Source organism: Chlorocebus sabaeus, chromosome 8, assembly GCF_047675955.1.
Source record: "Chlorocebus sabaeus isolate Y175 chromosome 8, mChlSab1.0.hap1, whole genome shotgun sequence".
Lineage (NCBI taxonomy): Eukaryota > Metazoa > Chordata > Mammalia > Primates > Cercopithecidae > Chlorocebus > Chlorocebus sabaeus.
The window spans coordinates 111,654,738-111,678,767 of record NC_132911.1 but is presented as its reverse complement, the minus strand read 5'-3'; the positions used below and the strand labels follow the sequence as shown (position 1 = coordinate 111,678,767).

General features: G+C 38.1%; 1 protein-coding gene across 2 annotated transcripts in view; it reads left to right on the top strand.

Annotated features, from left to right (window-relative positions):
• Positions 1 to 24,030, top strand: part of RSPO2 (R-spondin 2) — a 176,742-nt gene that overhangs the window by 79,465 nt on the left and 73,247 nt on the right. For both annotated transcript variants that reach the window (XM_073018316.1, XM_073018315.1), the window contains exon 2: positions 7,255 to 7,443. In XM_073018316.1, coding sequence (XP_072874417.1) covers positions 7,255 to 7,443 — 189 coding nt within the window. The remainder of the gene's footprint in view (positions 1 to 7,254; positions 7,444 to 24,030) is intronic.

The window sequence follows — 24,030 nt, the reverse complement described above, 5'->3', positions numbered from 1 at the left end:
TCTTGGACAACCCTGAAAATGAAAAAGAATTGGATTCTCTCTGGCTACCTTTTCCTCCACCATAGCCATTTCCTCACACAACCTGTCAGTATTCCCAGTTTCTATGTCTCTTCTCCAGCTTTTCCCATCCCCCTCAATTTTTTACCCTTTCTGGCACAGAGAAGTTGAACGATATCCTAATTTTTGAACCTCACTCACTTACACCCTACTCACGATACTAAGAATGATACCAGAATAAAACCTCTTTGGAAGGCAGCTGGAGAAATTATAGATAGTATAAGCCTACTTTTGATCAGCTATGCAAAAATGATTTACAAATCATAATTATCTGGCAATATTAAGGTGTAACAAAATACCATAGTGAGTATAAAAGCAGGAAAATTAACTCAGCAATAGAATGTAGAGTGAAGTAGGGAGAGGTAGGTCTAGGATTGGGACTTCATAACTATCCAAATGAGAAGTGATAAAGGCTTGAATTGTGAGAAGATTCATGGAAATGACAAGGGTGAGGGTCAGAATCAAATCTGTAGGAGAAGATATCATAGAAGCTAAAGGAGGAAGAAAACCTTCAGCAACCTAGGCTATTGGAATTGTGAGGATCAGAAATTGAGAATGAGATCTTGAAGGATGAGAAAACTGGTTGTGGTCTTCATAAAAGCAGTTTTGGAGATAACGCAGCAGAGGATGGTGGTAAGTAGAGGCAACAGGTTTAACTGACATTTTCAAGAAATGTGACGGTGACATTGGTTTGGTTGATTGTTACGGAAAGATGCTAACCACTTAGCTGAAATTGAACAAGTTATGACACAACAGGTACAGTATGATATGTACGAAAAACACAAATTACATACATGCATATATATATATGAATATTTGGAAAGTTGTTTGCCAGAATTTTATTGGTAACTGTATCTGAGGGGATGATTTTTCATCTGAATTGGTTCCCTAGCTCTGCCCCCCAACAATTGCAGATTTAGGGAAATAAAGTATTAAATGAGAAATTATTTGGAAAGCATAGATAGGTTTTCAAGTGAGAGAACGTCCATGAAATAGATTCAACATGCAGAGAAAAGAGAACAGTTGATAGAAAAGAGTCCTAGAATAGATGTGAAGAAGTAGATCTTTCTGGCCAATTCAAGGGGTTATATTGGCCTTGATTCCTGATCCTGAAGGACCTTGTTTCTTGTTTGGCCCCTTTGGTAGAGTAAGCCCTGGTTTTGGGACTTCCCTGGATGAGAGGCTGTAAGACCAAATCAGGGCTGTGGGAGCTTGGGGGAAGAAGGAAGACTCTTGTGGATCTAAAATCTATATAGATTTGCTACAAGTTGCTATAAATATAATGGCCATTAAATTATTATAAATAAAGGAATGACATGGTATACAATGTACTCTGTATAGCTGCCAGTCTGACCATTTATTGCTTGATATTAATTTTATACACAAGAATGATTATATGGAGGGCAAGCAGTATGTAGTCTCAAAGCTGAAAGTTTCGATAATTGATGAGTTTTCTATTCTTCTCTCTTAATTATTTTTTGGGTTAACTCAATAAAATGAAGTCATTGTGACCTCATGTATTCTGTTGTATTTATGACCTTGCTTGGTGTAGTGAAAACTAAAAGTTACATGACTTTTTCATATTTTAGAAATTATAATATTTCAGATTGTATCATTTCTACATGTTATACCAGCTATAGGAAAGAGTATTTTATGTCTTTTCTTTTAAGGTACCATTGTCCCCATCAGATTCAGTAAACTTCATATGGTTCAGGTATTAACTTATCCTAGATGCTATTTCAACATTTGCTTAGTACTGTCTTCTCCCACCTTGTCCCATCAGTAGGATATTTCAGTTTGAAAAAAAAAGTAAATAATATCTTATTGATGAGTAATATAATGTGTGGAATCTTCAAAAGAGATGTAATTATAAGTAAGTACATTGTGCTGAAATTAGCACATAGCCTTTATATGCTTTACTTTTTAAAAATGAGATATAATTTACTTGTAAATTATTCGCATTAATTGTAAAAATATACAAGTATACTTAGATAAATGCGTAGTTTTGAGTTTTGCAAATGTATACATTTGTGTAACCAATATCCAGGCAAGATATAGCATATCTCCACCACCCCCTTTAGCGAATTGACTAGTGCACTCCCACCCCACCACCCCAACTCATGTCCTCCTCAAAACTTAGAAGCTGACCTTTTTCGGAAAAAGGGTCTTTGCAGATGCAGCGAAGATAAGGATGATGATGAGATTCTGTGGGATAAAGGTAGGCCTTAAATCCAATGGGAGTGTCACTGTAAGAGACAGAAAAAGACACAGAGATATAAGAGAAGAAGGCATAAGACAATGGAGGCAGGGATTGACTTTATGTAACTATGATCCAAAGAATGACTTGGGCAACCAAAGCTGAAAGAGGCAGGAAAGGATTTGCCAGACTCCTCGAGAGGAAGCATGCCCTGCTGATACGATATTGGGATTTCAGACTTCTAGTCTCTAGAATTGAGATAATAAATTCCTGTTGTTTAAGTCACCAAATTGTGGTCGTTTGTTACAGTAGCCCAAGGAAACTAATATACCTCCTCCATGCCTTGAAAATTCTATTATGCCCCTTTCTAGTCAGTCCTCAGTCCTCAAAGGCATGTAGTTTTCTTATTTCTATCACCATGGATTAGCTGTGCCTGCCTTTGACCTTAATATAAATGAAATTATCTGGAGCATGCTCTTTTTGTATCTGTTTGGATTCTTTTGATCAGCATAATGTATGTGAATTTCATGTCATGTGTATCTGTATTATCCTTTTTATTAGAGTGAAACTCAAATAGCTTGAATATACCATCATTTGTCTATAGATACTGTCTATAGAATATACCATCATTTGTTCATAGATATTCAGATTGTTTCTTCCTACTCATATTTTAGACATATATTACATCTTTTGTGGCTGTCACTGGTTTAGAAGTTACAGATTCTGTTATTGTTTTTGTAGTTGGGACCTTAAAGTTATAGTAATGACATTTTAATTTACATTGGTCTTCCTCACTGATAATGTGGAAACTCTGAATGCTTTAACTTTGGTTTCCTTCTCAAGTCTTCTGTGTTATTTTTGTGAATATAAGATATTTATTTTAAAAACTTGAAAATCATGTGTTTTCTACATAGTATTCTTTTGCATACAGACATGAACGTATTTTTCAATTGGTGTGATCACTATTGCTTCTTGCAATCTACTTCCTCTGGGTTCTGTTTTATTTTCTCCAATATTCAGAGTTTAATATTTTAGCTAATGCTTTAAAAAATTAAGTTCTTTGCCTTTACTTTGGCTAAAATATCTTCATTTTGCTCACATTGTTAAACTATAACTGCTTATAGAATTATAGTTTGATAATTTTTCCTCAACATGTTGAGGATAGTATCTCAGCTATCTAACTTTATTTTTTTCTAAGTCTGCTGTCAAAGTTTTATCCCTTTCTAGATAATCTGCTATTTCTCTCTGGCTTGACTTTATTCTCATGGTATGGAAATGTACTGTATTTAGATGTAGACTTATTTATTTTGTTCAGTCTCCTAAGTTTTAATCTAAGAACTCATGTCTTTAATTCTGGAAATTAATCAGCCATTATCTCATTGAATAGTGTGCTTTATTCCTTTTTTAACATATGCTTTTAAGTTCAGGGGTACAAGTGCTGGTTTGTTACATAGGTAAACTTGTCTCATGGGGGTTTTCTGTACAGATGATTTCATCACCCAGGTATTAAGGTTAGTACCCATTAGTTATTTTTCCTCATCCTCTTCTTCCTCCCATCCTCTGCCCTCCGATAGGTACCAGGGTCTGTTGTTTCCCTCTGTGTGTCCATGTGTTCTCATCACTAAGCTCCCACTTATAAGTGAGAACATGGGGTATTTTGTTCTGTTTCTGTTAGTTTGCTAAGGATAATGGCCTCCAGCTCTATCCATGTCCCTGCAAAGGACATGATCTTATTCTTTTTTAAGACTGTATAGTATTCCATGGTGTGTGTGTGTGTAATATATATAAAATATAATAATCTATATAAAATATATCACATATATCATATATAATATATAATATAGCATATGATACATATATTTTATATACCATATATGATATATATCATGTATATTATATATTATATACATTATAATATATAAGTAATATATAACATATAAGTTATATATTATAAGTAATATATAAGTATAATATATAAGTAATAGCATTGAATATAATATATTTTATATATATATATAACATATGTATCACATTTTCTTTATCCAGTCAGTTGTTGATGGGTATCTAGGTTGATTCCATGTCTTTGCTATTGAGAATAGGGCTGCAATGAACATATGTGTGTATGTGTGGGATACTGGGTTGAATGGTATTTCTGTCTTTAGGTTTTTGTGGAATTGCCACACCATCTTCCATAATGGTTGAACTAATTTACACTATCACAAAGAGTATATAAGCGTTTCTTTTTCTCCACAACCTCACCAGCATCTGTTATTTTTTGACTTTCTGATAATAGCCATTCTGACTGGTGTGAGATGGTATCTCATTGTGATATTTATTTGCATTTCTTTAATATTCCGTGATGTTGAGTTTTTTCATATGATTGTTGGCCACTTGTGTGTCTTCCTTTGAGAAGTGTCTGTTCATTTCCTTTGCCCACTTGTCAATGATTTTTTTTTCCTTGTGAATTTAAGATCTTTATAGATGCTAAACATTAGACCTTTGTCAGATGCATAGTTTGCAAATGTTTTCTGCCATTCTGTAGGTTGCCTGTTCAGTCTGACGATAGTTTCTTTTGTTGTACAGAAGCTCTTAATTACATCCCACTTGTCAATTTTTGCTTTTGTTGCAACTGCTTTTGGCATCTTTGTTATGAAATCTTTGCCTGTGCCTATGTCCTAAATGGTATTACCTAGGTTTTCTTCCAGAGTTTTTATAGTTCTGGGTTTTACATTTATGTCTTTAATGCATCTTGAGTTAACTTTTATATATAGTATAAGGAAGGGGTCCAGTTTCAATCTTCTGCATATGGCTAGCCAGTTATCCCAGCATCATTTATTGAATAGTGAATCTTTTCCCCATTGCTTGTGTGTGTTTGTGTGTGTGCGTGTGTGTGTCTTTCTTTCCTTCTTTCTTCCTTTCCTTTCCTTTCCTTCCTTCCTTTCTTTCTTTCCTTTTTTTTTTTTTTTTTTTTTGAGATAGAGTTTCGTTCTTGTTGCGCAGCCTGGAGTGCAATGGTGCAATCTTGGCTCACCGCAACCTCTGCTTCCCAAGTTCAGGCAATTCTCCTGCCTCAGACTCCCAGGTAGCTGGGATTACAGGCATTCATCACCATGCCTAGCTAATTTTGTATTTTGTTTGTTTATTTGTTTATTTATTTATTTATTTATTTATTTATTTTTTATAGAGATGGGGTTTCTCCATGTTGGTCAGGCTGATTTTGAACTCCTGACCTCAGGAGATCCGCCTGCCTTGGCCTCCCAAAGTGCTAGGATTACAGGCATGAGCCACCACACCCAGCCCCCCATTGCTTGTTTTTGTCAGGTTTGTCAAAGATCAGACAGTTGTAGATGTGTGGTCTTACTTCCGGGTACTCTATTCTGTTCCATTGGCCTATCTATTCTTGGAGCAGTACCATGCTGTTTTGGCTACTGTAGCTCTGTAGTGTAGTTTGAAGTCAGGTAGCATGATGCCTCCAGCTTTGTTATTTTTGCTTATTATTGCCATGGCTCTTTGGGCTCTATTTTGGTTCCATGTGAATTTTAACATAGTTTTTTCCAGTTATGTGAAAAATGTCAATGGTAGTTTAATGGAAATAGCATTAAATCTACAAATTGTTTTGGGCAGTATGGCTATTTTAATACAGTTGATTCTTCTATCCATGAGCATGGAATGTTTTTCCATTTGTTTGTGTCATCTCTGATTTCTTGGGTAGTGTTATGTTGTTCTCTTTATAGAGATCTTTCATCTCGTTAGTTACCTGTATTCCTGGTTATTTTATTCTTTTTGTGGCAATCGTGAATGAGAGTTTGTTTGTGATGTGACTCTTGGTTTGACTGTTGTTGGTGTGTAGGAGTGCTAGTGATTTTTGCATGTTGATTTTGTATCCTGAGACTTGGCTGAAGTTGCCTCTCTGTTTAAGGTGTGTTTTATTCATTCTCTTTACTCTTTCCTTCTGTAGTAACTACTAATCATGTATTTGAATGTTTCTGTTTTTTTCTTACATGCTTAGTACCTTTTTATCTTGTTTTGTGATACAGTTCTTTAAAAGTGTTTTTGGTTATGTCGTTTTCTTCTACTGTACAAGTTGTCCATAGAATTTTTTTGTGAAGTTTTAGAATTTTCATTTCATTGTAATGTGCATATTCTTCTTTTTCCCATGTGATTTCTAGTTATCCCTTTATCTCTTCAGATACTCTCTAGATACTTATTTTAAAGGCTCCTTCAGAATGGCCTTATTTTTCGTTTTTTAGGTGTGAAGTTTTCTTGTTGCTGATATTGATGACTGTTTCTCATGAAGGTTTACTTGCTCATGTGATTTGTTCATTTTGATGTTAAGGTAGCATTTCATGGAAGTCCAGGTCTCAGGACTGTAGAAAATGTCTAGAGAGTAGTTCTATAATTATTTTTTCTTTCTGGGTTTTCCTGGATCTGGACAAATTCTTATTTTATCTTGTCAACACCATACAGACCCCATACTACAATGATAATTTTAATTTGGATCTCAGCCTTGTGGACTTGGTGTTCTTATGTCTCATGAATTATATTTTCTCTTGTGCTTACCTGCTGTATCCTCCCAAGCTAGGGTCAGAATCCATTGCTCTGGCCAGTTAGGGCAGGGGGTCATGGACAAACAGCCCTCTTGACTCCGTCTACATAAAAGGAGCTAAGTGCCAGATCTTCACATAAATATTTCTTGGCCTGAGTTGAGGACCTTGCCCTAAATTTTACCTCTGGCTGGTCTGACATTCCCATGAGTCATTCAGCTTTAGCTTCTGGACTCAACTCTGCCTCTGAGTTTCCTCTTTGTTTCTAAGTTTGGTTGTGTATTAACCACTTTTTGGGTGGGGGAGGTAGAGACACGAAGGGCAGGGATATTTTATTTAGTATTTCTATGTGAGTATAGCAGAAAGAAAAGAAACATTTGTCTTTTCAGCAGGGTGTATTTATCAAAAGTCTGATTATACTCATAATTAAACACAATTTTTGTTTTTCTTTTACAGCTAGTTATGTATCAAATCCCATTTGCAAGGGTTGTTTGTCTTGTTCAAAGGACAATGGGTGCAGCCGATGTCAACAGAAGTTGTTCTTCTTCCTTCGAAGAGAAGGGATGCGCCAGTATGGAGAGTGCCTGCATTCCTGCCCATCTGGGTACTATGGACACCGAGCCCCAGACATGAACAGATGCGCAAGTGAGCATTTGGCTTTGTCTATCCTGTATTGCTGGATATGCAACTTAGGAGAGGAGCTAAGTTGAAGATTTTGACTGATATTTTTTAAAAAATGTAATAGGTGATAGAAATAGTTTAAGCTTGCTGGGTGTGGTGGGTCATGCCTGTAATCCCAGCACTTTGGGAGGCCAAGGTGGGTGGATCACTTGAGGCCAGGAGTTGGAGACCAGTCTGGCCAATATGGGGAAACCCCATCTCTATAAAAATACAAAAATTAGGCATGGTGGTGCACACCTGTAATCCCCGCTACTGGGATGGCTGAGGCACCAAAATCACTTGAACCTAGGAGGTAGAGGTTGCAGTGAGCTGCGGTAGCACCGCTGTGCTCTAGCGTGGGCAACAGAGTGAGTGTCATCTTAAAAAAAAAAAAAAAAAAAAAAGTCTAAGCTCAAACTTGCAAAAAATGAGTGTAGTAGGATAAGAGCATTTTTACTTTGTTTTGTATAGAACTGTAAGACACAATCATACATACACTCTTTATTTTAGATTATGTAAGTAGTTTTTTAATCACAAGGATCTCAAGCACAATCTTGTTTGACAAATTTTTGTAAAGAGTACTTAGTGCTTATAAAAGAACAAACCACAAAGGAATTTAAGTACTTTATGCTGAGAACAATCTCTCTGGTTTACCAATTTCTATAGCTTCTTTTTCTCTTTTTATGTGAGTTGGCAATCTCGCTAGTCTAACCTGCAATTAAACATATGGTAAAGGTGGTTTCTTTAAGTAGCATTACTGATGTAACTAAAATGTTTAAGTTATTTTAAAGTAATCTGAGGTATAAGTTTAACAACTATTTTAAAAAGTTTAAGGAATGGCATTTTTTACATAGGAATAAGGGTGCAGTTTTTCATCTTTTAATCCAAAAGTCACTTATAGAATGAGTCTCATCTTCTAGGTCAGCCATAGAAATTGTGGTTTAAAAAAATAAATGAGATACCAAAGGAACATCCCTTTCTTTAAGGAAGTCAAATTTTAGGGGATAGAAGGGATAAGAACAAGGGGACCACAGAATAAAATGACAAATTGTAAGCAGATTATTCATAATTTAATATATTAAGTGCTGTGTCAGTAATCATTAAATCACTCTCATATATATGTATCTATATGAGATAATTAGATCTCATATTTCTGAGAGTGATTTAATGATCTCCTATTAACACACTGTGTATGTGACTATTCAGGCAAGACAGTCTTTAGGTGAGGAGAGTTTGAATTACATCATCCAAGGACAATATTATTTTGGAAGGTGGCAGAACTAGTGGGGGCTGGTTAAATAAATTTAGAAAGAAGGATCCACATATATGAAAAAATAATGTGTTTGGAGAACAAGAACAAGAACCTGGAGTGTTATTTGGCATTTTGGCAATGCAGTTCTCTGTTTCATGGACCTGTCCTACATTGCTGGACATTTAGTGTCCTTGGTCCCTGCCCATTAAATGTCCTTTGTGTCTTCAAACTACTGTTATAAGCAAACGTGTCCCCAAACATTTTTAAACACTTCCTGAAAGAGCAGTATGGTAGCTGGATGAAATCCATTGAAGAGCGTATGCCTAGTGGGAGGTGTGGTTGAAATTGAGGATGGAAAAGGAGGCTGCAGTGCAACTGATAAAGGTGTTGCCTGCCAGGCTAAGAAGTCTTGCTATTATCTGAGGTACTGAGTAGGCAGTGAACTAAAGATATTGCTTTAAGATAATTCTAGCAGAAGTGAGGGAGATGAACTGGAGACGAACAAAAAGTAGAGGAAGGCTATTGTAATGAATACAGATTAGAAATCTTGTTCTGATGATTTTTTTGTGGGTAATGAATTGCAGAGGCTTTAAAAATAGAAACAATGGGGCCTGGTAACTACCTGGACAGGGCTAAGAGAAACAATCAAACTTGATCATAAGGTTTTCTAGCTAAGGTACTGGATGAGGTTATGTCATTAGCAGAGTTAGAAATATTTAGGCTTAGAGGAAACTTGGATCTACCTTCATTTCATGGAATTGTTTGGATTAACATTTAAAGGAAACAACTCCCCACCAGTTAACAGACTGCCTTGCAAATTGTTTGCAAATATGAATTTTGTTCTTAAGGCATATGATTTAGGCTACCTGATAGTTTATCTCTCATAGTTTATAAACTTCCAGAAGGAGATTGGGTCCACCTTGGAAAGGATTCCTGTTCAGATTGCTTTAGACTACCTATGGGGGGATGGTTTGAGTCCACAACTTTATTCTTTATGCTTTTCATTCCAGACTACCAGTGCACAAGGAAAACAAGGCAAGAGTGTAGATGGATAGAGGCATTTATTCCAAGTTCTAGAGCTGGCATTGTATGTACTGTATATGGATAATAGGCTGGCCATATAATATATTACTAAATGTGGGACACTGGGAAGTGAAAGGGGTTGTCATTAACAACTATGCAGGGAGATTGGATGTAAACCAGGACCATCCTGTGCAAACTGGTGTGAATGGTCACCTCAGCAATACTTTGTAGTATATGAGTGGAGTCTTCCTTAGAGAGATACTCTCAGGCAGGAGTTAATAGCACATTTTGGCTTAGTTTTCTTTTCTCAGAAATGGAAAGGAGAGCAGTGACTGTAAATCAGCCTTAGAAAGAAAATCTGCATATGAGAAAGGGTTTGCTATGGATAGACTTCTTGTAAGTGAATACAATCAATGTTGGAGTTTACTGACCTAGAGGAAATCGTTACCTGGTACAAGCGGGAAGTGCTATTAACAAGACCCCATTGGAGCAAAGTGAAAAATGGAAAATTATTTCTTATCAGTATATGACTTTGGTTAATCATGTTTCTTTCATACCAATTATTTGCTCTTTTTCATGACTACTTTGCATATATTGCATTGATGTTTGTATTTTGTTTAGGGGATGAGAAAGATTTAAATTGGAAAAGCTGTCACAGACTTAGAATTTGAGATCATATCTACTTTTCACTTCCTTAAAAGATTGTTCCTCAATAGTAGAGAAGAAAATTATACTTTTAGCAATAGTAGCCTAAAAAATCTTGTAAGTGAAACTTGCTCATCTGTTTCCTAATCACTAGAGTGTGATTTCCAATGTAAATTAATCTCCTTCTTTTGAAGGAAGATTTGCTCTCTGAAAAGTTGTCTGAGGTTGGCTTCTTGGTACACATAGTATGAAGCTTATAAACTTCAACCACACTTACGGAAACCAATCCAACAACTATCTGAGTAATTCTGTAAATACATGTACTAACAGACACTAGAAGCTGCCATTGTCCCTGATACTATGTTAGATGTTATTTCATTCATGTTTTTCTCATTCATTAATGAAACCATTTACATAAAACTTTGTTTTTTAAATTGTTCTACATAGTCCTTGCAGAAAGCTTAGAAAAGTACCTAGGCCTAAAAAATGCAAAAGCAAACACTTCTCTCAAAGATAACAACAGTTAACAAGAGATAACAACAGTTAACAAGAGATAACAACAGTTAAAAAAAGATAACAAAAACCGTTTCATCTTCTGTTCTTGACATTTTTGTTTCTATGAGTATTTGTTGTTTTCCTCACCTTACAAATGTGTCATTGTGTTTTGTAACTTGTTTTAATGAATTATGAACATATTTTCATGCCATTAAATATGGCTGCAAATATTCTACTGAATGATTACATTTAGTTAATTGCCTATTGAAATTTTGGTTTTAATTTTTCATAATTATAAGCAGTTCTGTGAAAAATATCCTTATACATAAATTCTTGCTCTCTCATACACATTTTTACACATTTGCCTGGTTTATTTTTATAAGATGAACGTTTAAACATAATACATGTTTTAAAGATATATATTGACAAATGAATTTCTAGAAAAGTTGTATCAGTTTACATCTTCACTAACAGTGGACATTTTCGCTTGCATCTCTCTGGTTATTAATAACAAGGATAAAACTGCATTTTTGTCTTAATATGCTTTTTCTTTGATACAAATGAAGCTGAACATGTATTTGTCACTTAAATATAGGCATTATAGGATGTTTACCAGAGTCACTACCCCCCTTTTCTTCTATTTGCACAACTGTCATGTTTTTAGTTATTAAAAAATAAACTTTTTGATGTATCATGCAGAAATAAATTCACAAATAATAAATGGAGTGTTTAATGAACTATTACAAAATAGATACATTTAACTCCCACTGATGTCAAGAAAGAATGTTAGTACTACCCACTCACTAACTTCCCATTCACTTACTGTCTTCTCCTTTGGCATAACTACTATCTTGACTTGTAAACAAAACACATATAAAACACTATTCATGGAAACACAATTTATTCTAATTACAGCTTGGAAACAACTCAAATGTCCAAACAGTACAATACCTAAAAAATACAGTATATTACTATTGACATTGAACAGAAAGCAAAGAAAAGCCAGGGGAGGAGGCTATGACCGAGTCACTAGGAAAACAGAGAGGATGATGTCCCAGAAGCAGAAGTGGGAAGACTTGAGAAGAAGCAAGTGGTCAATGTTAATGTTGCACTGTCTAAACAATAGAGTGCTGACCTTCATGTGAGCCATTTCATTGTTTTTGTTGGGGCACTATCCTGATTGCTATGGTTTTGGGGAGCACATGGAGTCATAGGAAAGCAGCCAGTGATTATACCACTCGTTCTCTTCTTCCTCTAAGTATATTTAAAAAGAGTATCTGATCACTGGAAGGCTCACACAGATGGGGAAGTTGGGGTGTGTGTGTGTGAGTGTGTGTGTGTGTCTGTGAGTGACAGGAGACATAACTAGGAAAGAGCCAGATGAGGAGGATAGACAAAAAAAAAAAAATGAAGAAACAAGATCACTGAAGGGACAGAAGAGGATAGAGTCTAAAACATAGGTGAGAAAATTAGCCTTGGAAAACATTTATTCAGCAATTTATGAAGTATCTACCTCATGTCAATCAAGGTTAGGGATTCTTTTATGTCAAGTACCAGGAAGGTATCAGAAATATGCTGAAATTAAGGAAAAAGGAGCAGTCAACTTTTTTTAACCTCCAAATTTATGTGTAAGAAAATAATATACTTTTGCCAGAAGTAGTATTTTGAAAAATCATCTGGAAACAAATACGGAAATGAGATCTTTTATAATTCTGGATCCATGAATTTGCTACATTTCGACTATTTCTGCTACGTTTTATGATTCTATCCTTGTTTTGACATTTTGTGAAATATGTATTTAGGCTAAGAGAACACTACATTTTGTTTCCTGTTTTTCTTTCCTTCCTTTTTGTTGTTTTTGTTGTTGTTGCACAGTCATAGCTCACTGAAGCCTCAATCCCTTCTGTGCTGAAGGGATCCTCCTGCTACAGCCTCCCCAGTAGCTAAGACTACACGCATGCACCACCATAGCCAGCTAATTTTTTAAAAAATATATTTTTAGAGATGCCTGGCTGTTATTTATTTATTTATTTAAATATTTTTAGAGATGAGGTCTTGCTATGTTGGCTGGTTTCTAACTCCTGGCCTGAAACAGTCCTCCCACTTCAGCCTCTCAGGTAGCTGAGATCACGGGTGTGAGCTGCTACATTTTGCTTTTGAAATAAAATGTCACACGTTTTAAAAACTAGTAATTTTTAACATATAAGAAAATCCAAAGTTAAATATAATCATCTTTTAATTTGTGAACTCCAAGATCACTATTTAGATGTTTTTAAAGAATTACTACATGTCATCAAGTTTGAGTGCCTTTAGAAACACCTGTTTTCTTTTCTTTTTTTTTTGTCTCCCGGGCTGAAGTGCAGTGGTATGATCTCAGCTCACTGTAACCTCCACCTCCTGGGTTCAAGCAATTCTTGTGCCTCAGCCCCCCGAGTAGCTGGTACTACAGGCGTGCGCCACCACTCCTGGCTAATTTTTTGTATTTTTAGCGGAGATGAGGTTTTGCCCATGGCCCAGGCGGGCCTCAAACTCCTGAGCTCAGGAAATCCACCGATCTTGGCCTCTGAAAGTGCTAGGATTACAGTCATGAGCCACTTCGCCCAGCCTGTCATTCTTGAATAATGTAATTTAATGATGAATTTGGGAAAAAAAAAAAAGTCTAGGTATTTAGAATTAACATAAATGTCTTTGAAATATCTTTAGTCAAATCTGGACAACTGTGGACACACATATAATTACTTTAAGTACCGTAAATTCTATATAATGTGTTTGAAGATCTATAAAGATGCAGACCTCCAAATATATTGATGGAACCCCAGTATATTTGGGATTACATGAGAAATAAAAATAACAAATGTCTTTATTTGGAAGATACTTGGACCATTAGGTTGGAGGCCATCAGGTTGCATATGAAACTGATACAGAATTAGACAACAGTATTAGATAACATTATTACATAAAGTGATGCTGAAGCCCAGTGGGCCAATGGGGTCAGCGTGTTGCACAGTTATAGAAGGGATCACAGAAGGGACAAGTTAGTGGTTAGGTTAGAACAGTCATGAAAAATTGTGGGGCTCAGCTGTATCGTTCCCTTCCTTCACCATCTAACCTGGGTGGTGAGGCTGTGAAGAGTTAGGAGCATTCTAGGTTTAGAGGAAATGCATGAGCATGAGGGGTGAAAGGACCAGTGACAAGACCTGATAGAAGACCTGGAGATGAGTGATTGATGTTGACCAACTAAAGGTAATAGGATTCAAATTCAGGGACTGTATTCTGATTACACTTAAACCAGAAACATTCTAAATCATGTATTAGAGTTATTTTACTTTAGTTTAATCTTTATGAAACCAGCACATGGATAAGGACTACATTTTAGAAGCCTATAATATTCTTTAATTTTGGAATACAGGCAGTGCTAGAATTAAGGAAGCCTGATGAAAACAGCCACTTGCATGGTTTTCCCAACAGTATTAGTAGGTATTTATCTGCTGAGGAAAGAGAGGGGAAGACTATAATTTTAGGGGATGTCTTAGGCTGCTTAATATAGCTTACACATTGAGCAAACATTTACTGCTTATATACTAGGCAGGGCCAATGTGTGTTTTTATAAAAAACAAAATGGAAGGGAATTGAATGTGCTAAGAACTGTGAGGGTGACACATCGGCTGCTCAGGGAACCCATGGGGCATCAGCTGACTTGCCCTTGGAGATGGGTGAGTCTTCAGATTTCCCAGAGAGTGTGTTATAAAACTATCTTGAAGGAGGAGTAGGGTGAATAACAGCAAGAGGGTAAAGGGTACTCATAGCAGAGAGTTACTTGAGCGTTGGAATGCAAAGTGTGAGAAATGAAATCTTGGAAGCTGAGGATGGAGGATTTGTAAGCTGGGAAGACATATAATGCTCTTGTTGTAGAATATCGTCTGTTGTCAGCAGAGGAAATAGGTTGAGCAGAGCCAGAAGAGAGGCACAGAGACCGATTAGGAACCTGTTGCTCTAATTCCAGGCCAGAAATGAGGACTTCAGCTAAGGCAGTGGTACTTGAGGTAGGGAAGAAGAGACAGATTCAAGAGATTAGAAGATAGAACCAGCAGAAGGTGGTTCACTGGACACAAGGGTAACAGAGAGGGAAGAGACCTCAGTGACTTACAGGTTTCTGCATATTGTATTGTATTGTATTGTATTGTATTGTATTGTATTGTATTGTATTGTATTTTTTTAGACAGAGTCTCACTCTAGTCGCCCAGGCTGGAGTGCAATGGCATGATCTTGGCTCACTGCAATCTCCACCCTCTGGGTTCAAGCAATTCTCCTGCCTCAGTCTCCCAAGTAGCTGGGATTACAGATGCCTGCCACCACGCCTGGCTAATTTTTGTATTTTTATTAGAGACGGGGTTTCACCATGTTGGCCAGGCTGGTCTCAAACTCCTGACCTGGGGTGATCTGCCTGCTTCGGCCTCCCAAAGTGCTGGATTGCAGGCGTAAGCTACCATGCCCAATCAGGTTTCTGCTTTAAAGAATTGTACAAATACTGGTTTATTGGATATTATTATTATTGGATTATTAGATATTATTGATTTATTGGTATTATTGGATATTATTGATTTTGGTTTTGACTGATAGATAGCAAAAGGAGTTCAGGTTTAGAAATGTTGACTTGAGATGACACACTTGTGTAGAGATGTGCATTGGAGAGTCGGGTACCTGAGTCTGTTTTAGATACAAGCCACTTAGGATCTAGTATCTCCTTGCTATCCTGTCACATCTGACGATCCTATTAATACTGATCACAACTACTGATCACAGGTGCAGATATTACCAGGAATATTTATTATGCTTTAAATGCTTACCAGGATGCTAATATATGGTTAAACCTGAATCTGACAAGCTCAGAGAGTTTTGCAAACCTACCCCAAGGACACACAAGTATGGAGAGCTAAGAATAGGATCTAGGATTCTCTCTAACTCCAATGCCCATGTTTCTTTAATTAAACCATGCAGCTTCTTTGGAGAAAACAAAATAAAAAATGCATCATTTGGTCCCTGTTCAACTGCCTATCATAAAAAAGAAATACATCATTGGAAAGGGTTAGGATTTGTTCCCCTTTGGCAGAAGGTGGGAGAGGTAGGTCTTCACTCTGAAGTGGTACACTTTCAGCATTCTTTTGTGCTGGCTTCTTTCCCAAATTGAAAGGGACCTTGCCTACAGCCCAGTCTGCAGAAGGCACTCCATGGGTTAACAGGGTCCTGCCAGCTGGAGAAAGCTCATTGCCCTGAAGTGGCTTTACATCACTATGCAGGAGGTGCTACCAGCTGGTTAATACACTGGACATCACTTGGTGAGGTGGACACCCTACTATCCGCTTTTTAGAAGATAGCTGGATACTCTTACATGCTGAGTCTCTCAGGTCTTTTATGCTTTCTTCTGAAGAAAATCCATCTTTGCAAGACAACTGGCTATATTTGGATGTACCTATGACTGGGATAAAACAAAACATTTGTCAATTTATTTTTTTCTTTCATAAAGCGGACCCATGTAGGTCAAACCTGCATTGTGCAAGGGTCAACTGTACCTTAAATGATGTAATACAGACAAAATTGTTATGCAGTTATAAATGCAAATATTAGAAAAATCTGAATTTTGTTGCCTAGTTCTTTCTTAAGCAAATGGTCAGTTTAAGTGTTTCAAATCCGATTAAAAATATCAAAACATTCAATTTTATCTTCTTAAAGGAGAAATCAGTTTATGGTAAATCTTGTCTCTAAAAGAACACTGGATTGGAAGAAATGGCGGGCTCCGATTTGAGCTCCAACAGTAACTAGCTCTGTAAGCTCAGACAAAGTATGTAACACACTCTGGAATAATAGTATCCTAGTAACTTGGGTCTATGGAAACATCTCAGTAAAGGATTAATATCTGATGTTGGCAGTTTCTTTTTACAGTATTGGTCATGTTACGACTTTCTGTGTATTTTAAGTCTAGTTTATTGTTCAGTCTCTCCCTCCCACTCTTATTTCTGCTTGGCTTATGGTTAAGGACTGTGCATACCTTTTTTTCTTAAAGACAAAACATGAGACATAAAAAATTTAACATGATATTTAGTAATTTGGTGCCTAATTTGAAAATGTAGCTCTGTATAATCTGAAATATTTTTGTTTGTTACAAAATTATGCTATTACACTAAAATATAAAAAATGGCCTGGGCACACTGGCTCACATCTATAATCCTAGCACTTTGGGAGGTCAAGGAGGGTGGATCACTGGAGGTCAGGAGTTCGAGACCTGCCTGGCCAAAGTGATGAAACTCTATCTCTACAAAAAGGAAAAAAATTAGCCAGACGTGGTGGCAGGCACCCGTAATTGCAGCTACTTGGGAGGCTGAGGCATGAGTATCACTTCAACCTGGGAGGCAGAGGTTGCAGTAAGCTGAGATTGCACCACTGCACTCCATCCTGGGTGACAGAGAGACTCTGTCTCCAAAAAAAAAAAAAAAAAAAAAAAAAGACTGTGTTTATTCTAAACTGATAGATATTTAGCATTAAATTTGTTAATCATGGGGCGGAGCAAGATGGCCGAATAGGAACAGCTCCAGTCTCCAACTCCCAGCGCGAGCGACACAGAAGACCGGCGATTTCTGCATTTTCAACTGAGGTACTGGGTTCATCTCACTGGGGAGTGCCAGACGATCGGTGCTGGTCAGCTGCTGCAGCCCGACCAGCGAGAGCTGAAGCAGGGCGAGGCATTGCCTCACCTGGAAAGCGCAAGGGGGAAGGGAATCCCTTTTCCTAGCCAGGGGAACTGAGACACACAACACCTGGAAAATCGGGTAACTCCCACCCCAATACTGCGCTTTAAGCAGACAGGCACACCAGGAGATCATATCCCACACCTGGCCGGGAGTGTCCCACACCCACGGAGCCTCCCTCATTGCTAGCACAGCAGTCTGTGATCTACCGGCAAGGCAGCAGCGAGGCTGGGGGAGGGGCGCCCGCCATTGCTGAGGCTTAAGTAGGTAAACAAAGCTGCTGGGAAGCTCGAACTGGGTGGAGCTCACAGCAGCTCAAGGAAACCTGCCTGTCTCTGTAGACTCCACCTCTGGGGACAGGGCACAGTAAATAATAACAAACGCAGCAGCTCTGCAGACGCAAACGACTCTGTCTGACAGCTTTGAAGAGAGCAGTGGATCTCCCAACACGGAGGTTGAGATCTGAGAAGGGACAGACTCCCTGCTCAAGTGGGTCCCTGACCCCTGAGTAGCCTAACTGGGAGACATCCCCCACTAGGGGCAGTCTGACACCCCACACCTCACAGGGTGGAGTACACCCCTGAGAGGAAGATTCCAAAGCAAGAATCAGACAGGTACACTCGCTGTTCAGAAATATTCTATCTTCTGCAGCCTCTGCTGCTGATACCCAGGCAAACAGGGTCTGGAGTGGACCTCAAGCAATCTCCTACAGCTACAACCTACAGCTGAGGATCCTGACTGTTAGAAGGAAAGCTATCAAACAGGAAGGACACCTACACCAAAACCCCATCAGTACATCACCATCATCAAAGACCAGAGGCAGATAAAACCACAAAGATGGGGAAAAAGCAGGGCAGAAAAGCTGGAAATTCAAAAAATAAGAGCGCATCTCCCCCGGCAAAGGAGCGCAGCTCATCGCCAGCAACGGATCAAAGCTGGACGGAGAATGACTTCGACGAGATGAGAGAAGAAGGCTTCAGTCCATCAAATTTCTCAGAGCTAAAGGAGGAATTACGTACCCAGCGCAAAGAAACTAAAAATCTTGAAAAAAAAGTGGAAGAATTGATGGCTAGAGTAATTAATGCAGAGAAGCTCACAAACGAAATGAAAGAGATGAAAACCATGGCACGAGAAATACGTGACAAATGCACAAGCTTCAGTAACCGTCTCGATCAACTGGAAGAAAGAATGTCAGCGATGGAGGATCAAATGAATGAAATGAAGCGAGAAGAGAAACCAAAAGAAAAAAGAAGAAAAAGAAATGAACAAAGCCTGCAAGAAGTATGGGATTATGTAAAAAGACCAAATCTACGTCTGATTGGGGTGCCTGAAAGTGAGGGGGAAAATGGAACCAAGTTGGAAAACACTCTTCAGGATATCATCCAGGAGAACTTCCCCAACCTAGTAGGGCAGGCCAACATTCAAATCCAGGAAATACAGAGAACGCCACAAAGATACTCCTCGAGAAGAGCAACTCCAAGACACATAATTGCCAGATTCACCAAAGTTGAAATGAAGGAAAAAATCTTAAGGGCAGCCAGAGAGAAAGGTCGGGTTACCCACAAAGGGAAGCCCATCAGACTAACAGCAGATCTCTCGGCAGAAACTCTTCAAGCCAGAAGAGAGTGGGGGCCAATATTCAACATTCTTAAAGAAAAGAATTTTAAACCCAGAATTTTATATCCAGCCAAACTAAGTTTCATAAGTGAAGGAGAAATAAAATCCTTTACAGATAAGCAAATGCTTAGAGATTTTGTCACCACTAGGCCTGCCTTACAAGAGACCCTGAAGGAAGCACTAAACATGGAAAGGAACAACCGGTACCAGCCATTGCAAAAACATGCCAAAATGTAAAGACCATCAAGGCTAGGAAGAAACTGCATCAACTAACGAGCAAAATAACCAGTTAATATCATAATGGCAGGATCAAGTTCACACATAACAATCTTAACCTTAAATGTAAATGGACTAAATGCTCCAATTAAAAGACACAGACTGGCAAACTGGATAAAGAGTCAAGACCCATCAGTCTGCTGTATTCAGGAGACCCATCTCACACGCAGAGACATACATAGGCTCAAAATAAAGGGATGGAGGAAGATTTACCAAGCAAATGGAGAACAAAAAAAAGCGGGGGTTGCAATACTAGTCTCTGATAAAACAGACTTTAAACCATCAAAGATCAAAAGAGACAAAGAAGGCCATTACCTAATGGTAAAGGGATCAATTCAACAGGAAGAGCTAACTATCCTAAATATATATGCACCCAATACAGGAGCACCCAGATTCATAAAGCAAGTCCTTAGAGACTTACAAAGAGACTTAGACTCCCATACAATAATAATGGGAGACTTCAACACTCCACTGTCAACATTAGACAGATCAACGAGACAGAAAGTTAACAAGGATATCCAGGAATTGAACTCATCTCTGCAGCAAGCAGACCTAATAGACATCTATAGAACTCTCCACCCCAAATCAACAGAATATACATTCTTCTCAGCACCACATCGTACTTACTCCAAAATTGACCACGTAATTGGAAGTAAAGCACTCCTCAGCAAATGTACAAGAACAGAAATTATAACAAACTGTCTCTCAGACCACAGTGCAATCAAATTAGAACTCAGGACTAAGAAACTCAATCAAAACCGCTCAACTACATGGAAACTGAACAACCTGCTCCTGAATGACTACTGGGTACATAACGAAATGAAGGCAGAAATAAAGATGTTCTTTGAAAGCAATGAGAACAAAGATACAACATACCAGAATCTCTGGGACACATTTAAAGCAGTGTGTAGAGGGAAATTTATAGCACTAAATGCCCACAAGAGAAAGCAGGAAAGATCTAAAATTGACACTCTAACATCACAATTAAAAGAACTAGAGAAGCAAGAGCAAACACATTCGAAAGCTAGCAGAAGGCAAGAAATAACTAAGATCAGAGCAGAACTGAAGGAGATAGAGACACAAAAAACCCTCCAAAAAATCAATGAATCCAGGAGTTGGTTTTTTGAAAAGATCAACAAAATTGACAGACCACTAGCAAGACTAATAAAGAACAAAAGAGAGAAGAATCAAATCGACGCAATTAAAAATGATAAAGGGGATATCACCACCGACCCCACAGAAATACAAACTACCATCAGAGAATACTATAAACACCTCTACGCAAATAAACTGGAAAATCTAGAAGAAATGGATAATTTCCTGGACACTTACACTCTTCCAAGACTAAACCAGGAAGAAGTTGAATCCCTGAATAGACCAATAGTAGGCTCTGAAATTGAGGCAATAATTAATAGCCTACCAACCAAAAAAAGTCCAGGACCAGATGGATTCACAGCTGAATTCTACCAGAGGTACAAGGAAGAGCTGGTACCATTCCTTCTGAAACTATTCCAATCAATAGAAAAAGAGGGAATCCTCCCTAACTCATTTTATGAGGCCAACATCATCCTGATACCAAAGCCTGGCAGAGACACAACAAAAAAAGAGAATTTTAGACCAATATCCCTGATGAACATCGATGCAAAAATCCTCAATAAAATACTGGCAAACCGGATTCAGCAGCACATCAAAAAGCTTATCCACCATGATCAAGTGGGCTTCATCCCTGGGATGCAAGGCTGGTTCAACATTCGCAAATCAATAAACATAATCCAGCATATAAACAGAACCAAAGACAAGAACCACATCATTATCTCAATAGATGCAGAAAAGGCTTTTGACAAAATTCAACAGCCCTTCATGCTAAAAACGCTCAATAAATTCGGTATTGATGGAACGTACCTCAAAATCATAAGAGCTATTTATGACAAACCCACAGCCAATATCATACTGAATGGGCAAAAACTGGAAAAATTCCCTTTGAAAACTGGCACAAGACAGGGATGCCCTCTCTCACCACTCCTATTCAACATAGTGTTGGAAGTTCTGGCTAGGGCAATCAGGCAAGAGAAAGAAATCAAGGGGATTCAGTTAGGAAAAGAAGAAGTCAAATTGTCCCTGTTTGCAGACGACATGATTGTATATTTAGAAAACTCCATTGTCTCAGCCCAAAATCTCCTTAAGCTGATCAGCAACTTCAGCAAAGTCTCAGGATACAAAATTAATGTGCAAAAATCACAAGCATTCTTATACACCAGTGACAGTCAAACAGAGAGCCAAATCAGGAATGAACTTCCATTCACAATTGCTTCAAAGAGAATAAAATACCTAGGAATCCAACTTACAAGGGATGTAAAGGACCTCTTCAAGGAGAACTACAAACCACTGCTCAGTGAAATCAAAGAGGACACAAACAAATGGAAGAACATACCATGCTCATGGATAGGAAGAATCAATATCGTGAAAATGGCCATACTGCCCAAGGTAATTTATAGATTCAATGCCATCCCCATCAAGCTACCAATGAGCTTCTTCACAGAATTGGAAAAAACTGCTTTAAAGTTCATATGGAACCAAAAAAGAGCCCGCATCTCCAAGACAATCCTAAGTCAAAAGAACAAAGCTGGAGGCATCACGCTACCTGACTTCAAACTCTACTACAAGGCTACAGTAACCAAAACAGCATGGTACTGGTACCAAAACAGAGATATAGACCAATGGAACACAACAGAGTCCTCAGAAATAATACCACACATCTACAGCCATCTGATCTTTGACAAACCTGAGAGAAACAAGAAATGGGGAAAGGATTCCCTATTTAATAAATGGTGCTGGGAAAACTGGCTAGCCATAAGTAGAAAGCTGAAACTGGATCCTTTCCTTACTCCTTATACGAAAATTAATTCAAGATGGATTAGAGACTTAAATGTTAGACCTAATACCATAAAAATCCTAGAGGAAAACCTAGGTAGTACCATTCAGGACATAGGCATGGGCAAAGACTTCATGTCTAAAACACCAAAAGCAATGGCAGCAAAAGCCAAAATTGACAAATGGGATCTCATCAAACTAAAGAGCTTCTGCACAGCAAAAGAAACTACCATCAGAGTGAGCAGGCAACCTACAGAATGGGAGAAAATTTTTGCAATCTACTCATCTGACAAAGGGCTAATATCCAGAACCTACAAAGAACTCAAACAAATTTACAAGAAAAAAACAAACAACCCCATCCAAAAGTGGGCAAAGGATATGAACAGACATTTCTCAAAAGAAGACATTCATACAGCCAACAGACACATGAAAAAATGCTCATCATCACTGGCCATCAGAGAAATGCAAATCAAAACCACAATGAGATACCATCTCACACCAGTTAGAATGGCGATCATTAAAAAGTCAGGAAACAACAGGTGCTGGAGAGGATGTGGAGAAATCGGAACACTTTTACACTGTTGGTGGGATTGTAAACTAGTTCAACCATTATGGAAAACAGTATGGTGATTCCTCAAGGATCTAGAACTAGATGTACCATATGACCCAGCCATCCCATTACTGGGTATATACCCAAAGGATTATAAATTATGCTGCTATAAGGACACATGCACACGTATGTTTATTGCAGCACTATTCACAATAGCAAAGACTTGGAATCAACCCAAATGTCCATCAGTGACAGATTGGATTAAGAAAATGTGGCACATATACACCATGGAATACTATGCAGCCATAAAAAAGGATGAGTTTGTGTCCTTTGTAGGGACATGGATGCAGCTGGAAACCATCATTCTTAGCAAACTATCACAAGAACAGAAAACCAAACACCGCATGTTCTCACTCGTAGGTGGGAACTGAACAATGAGATCACTTGGACTCGGGATGGGGAACATCACACACCGGGGCCTATCATGGGGAGGGGGGAGGGGGGAGGGATTGCATTGGGAGTTATACCTGATGTAAATGACGAGTTGATGGGTGCAGCACACCAACATGGCACAAGTATACATATGTAGCAAACCTGCACGTTGTGCACATGTACCCTACAACTTGAAGTTTAATAATAATAAATAAATTTAAAAAAAAAAAATTTGTTAATCATTCAGCAGATACATCTACCATGCCAGGCCCCCATGCTGGGACCTAAGAATACAGACTAGCATAAGACAGGCTCTGTTTTCTACATTTAATAGGGGGATTATGATGGACAGAGTTGGTAAAACCATGAGGGAGGAACTATCATAGGTAGCTGGATGCTGGGAGGGCAGGGGATGTTTTCAAGAAACTTCACACATGTAACTGAACATGGCTAAGGTGAAAGGTACATGTGGAGATGAGGCTAGGAAGGTAGATAGACATGCCTAGCAAGAAAGATCTTGTGTTTTAAAATCAAGGGTTTGTACTTGTTTCTGCAAGTGAAAGTGAGCCATTGAAGTATTTTAAAGTAGGGAAATGATATGAAAAATGTGTGTTTTTGCAAGATCACAGTGTTCCTCTTGTAGCTGCAATAAAGCAATCTTAATTTTG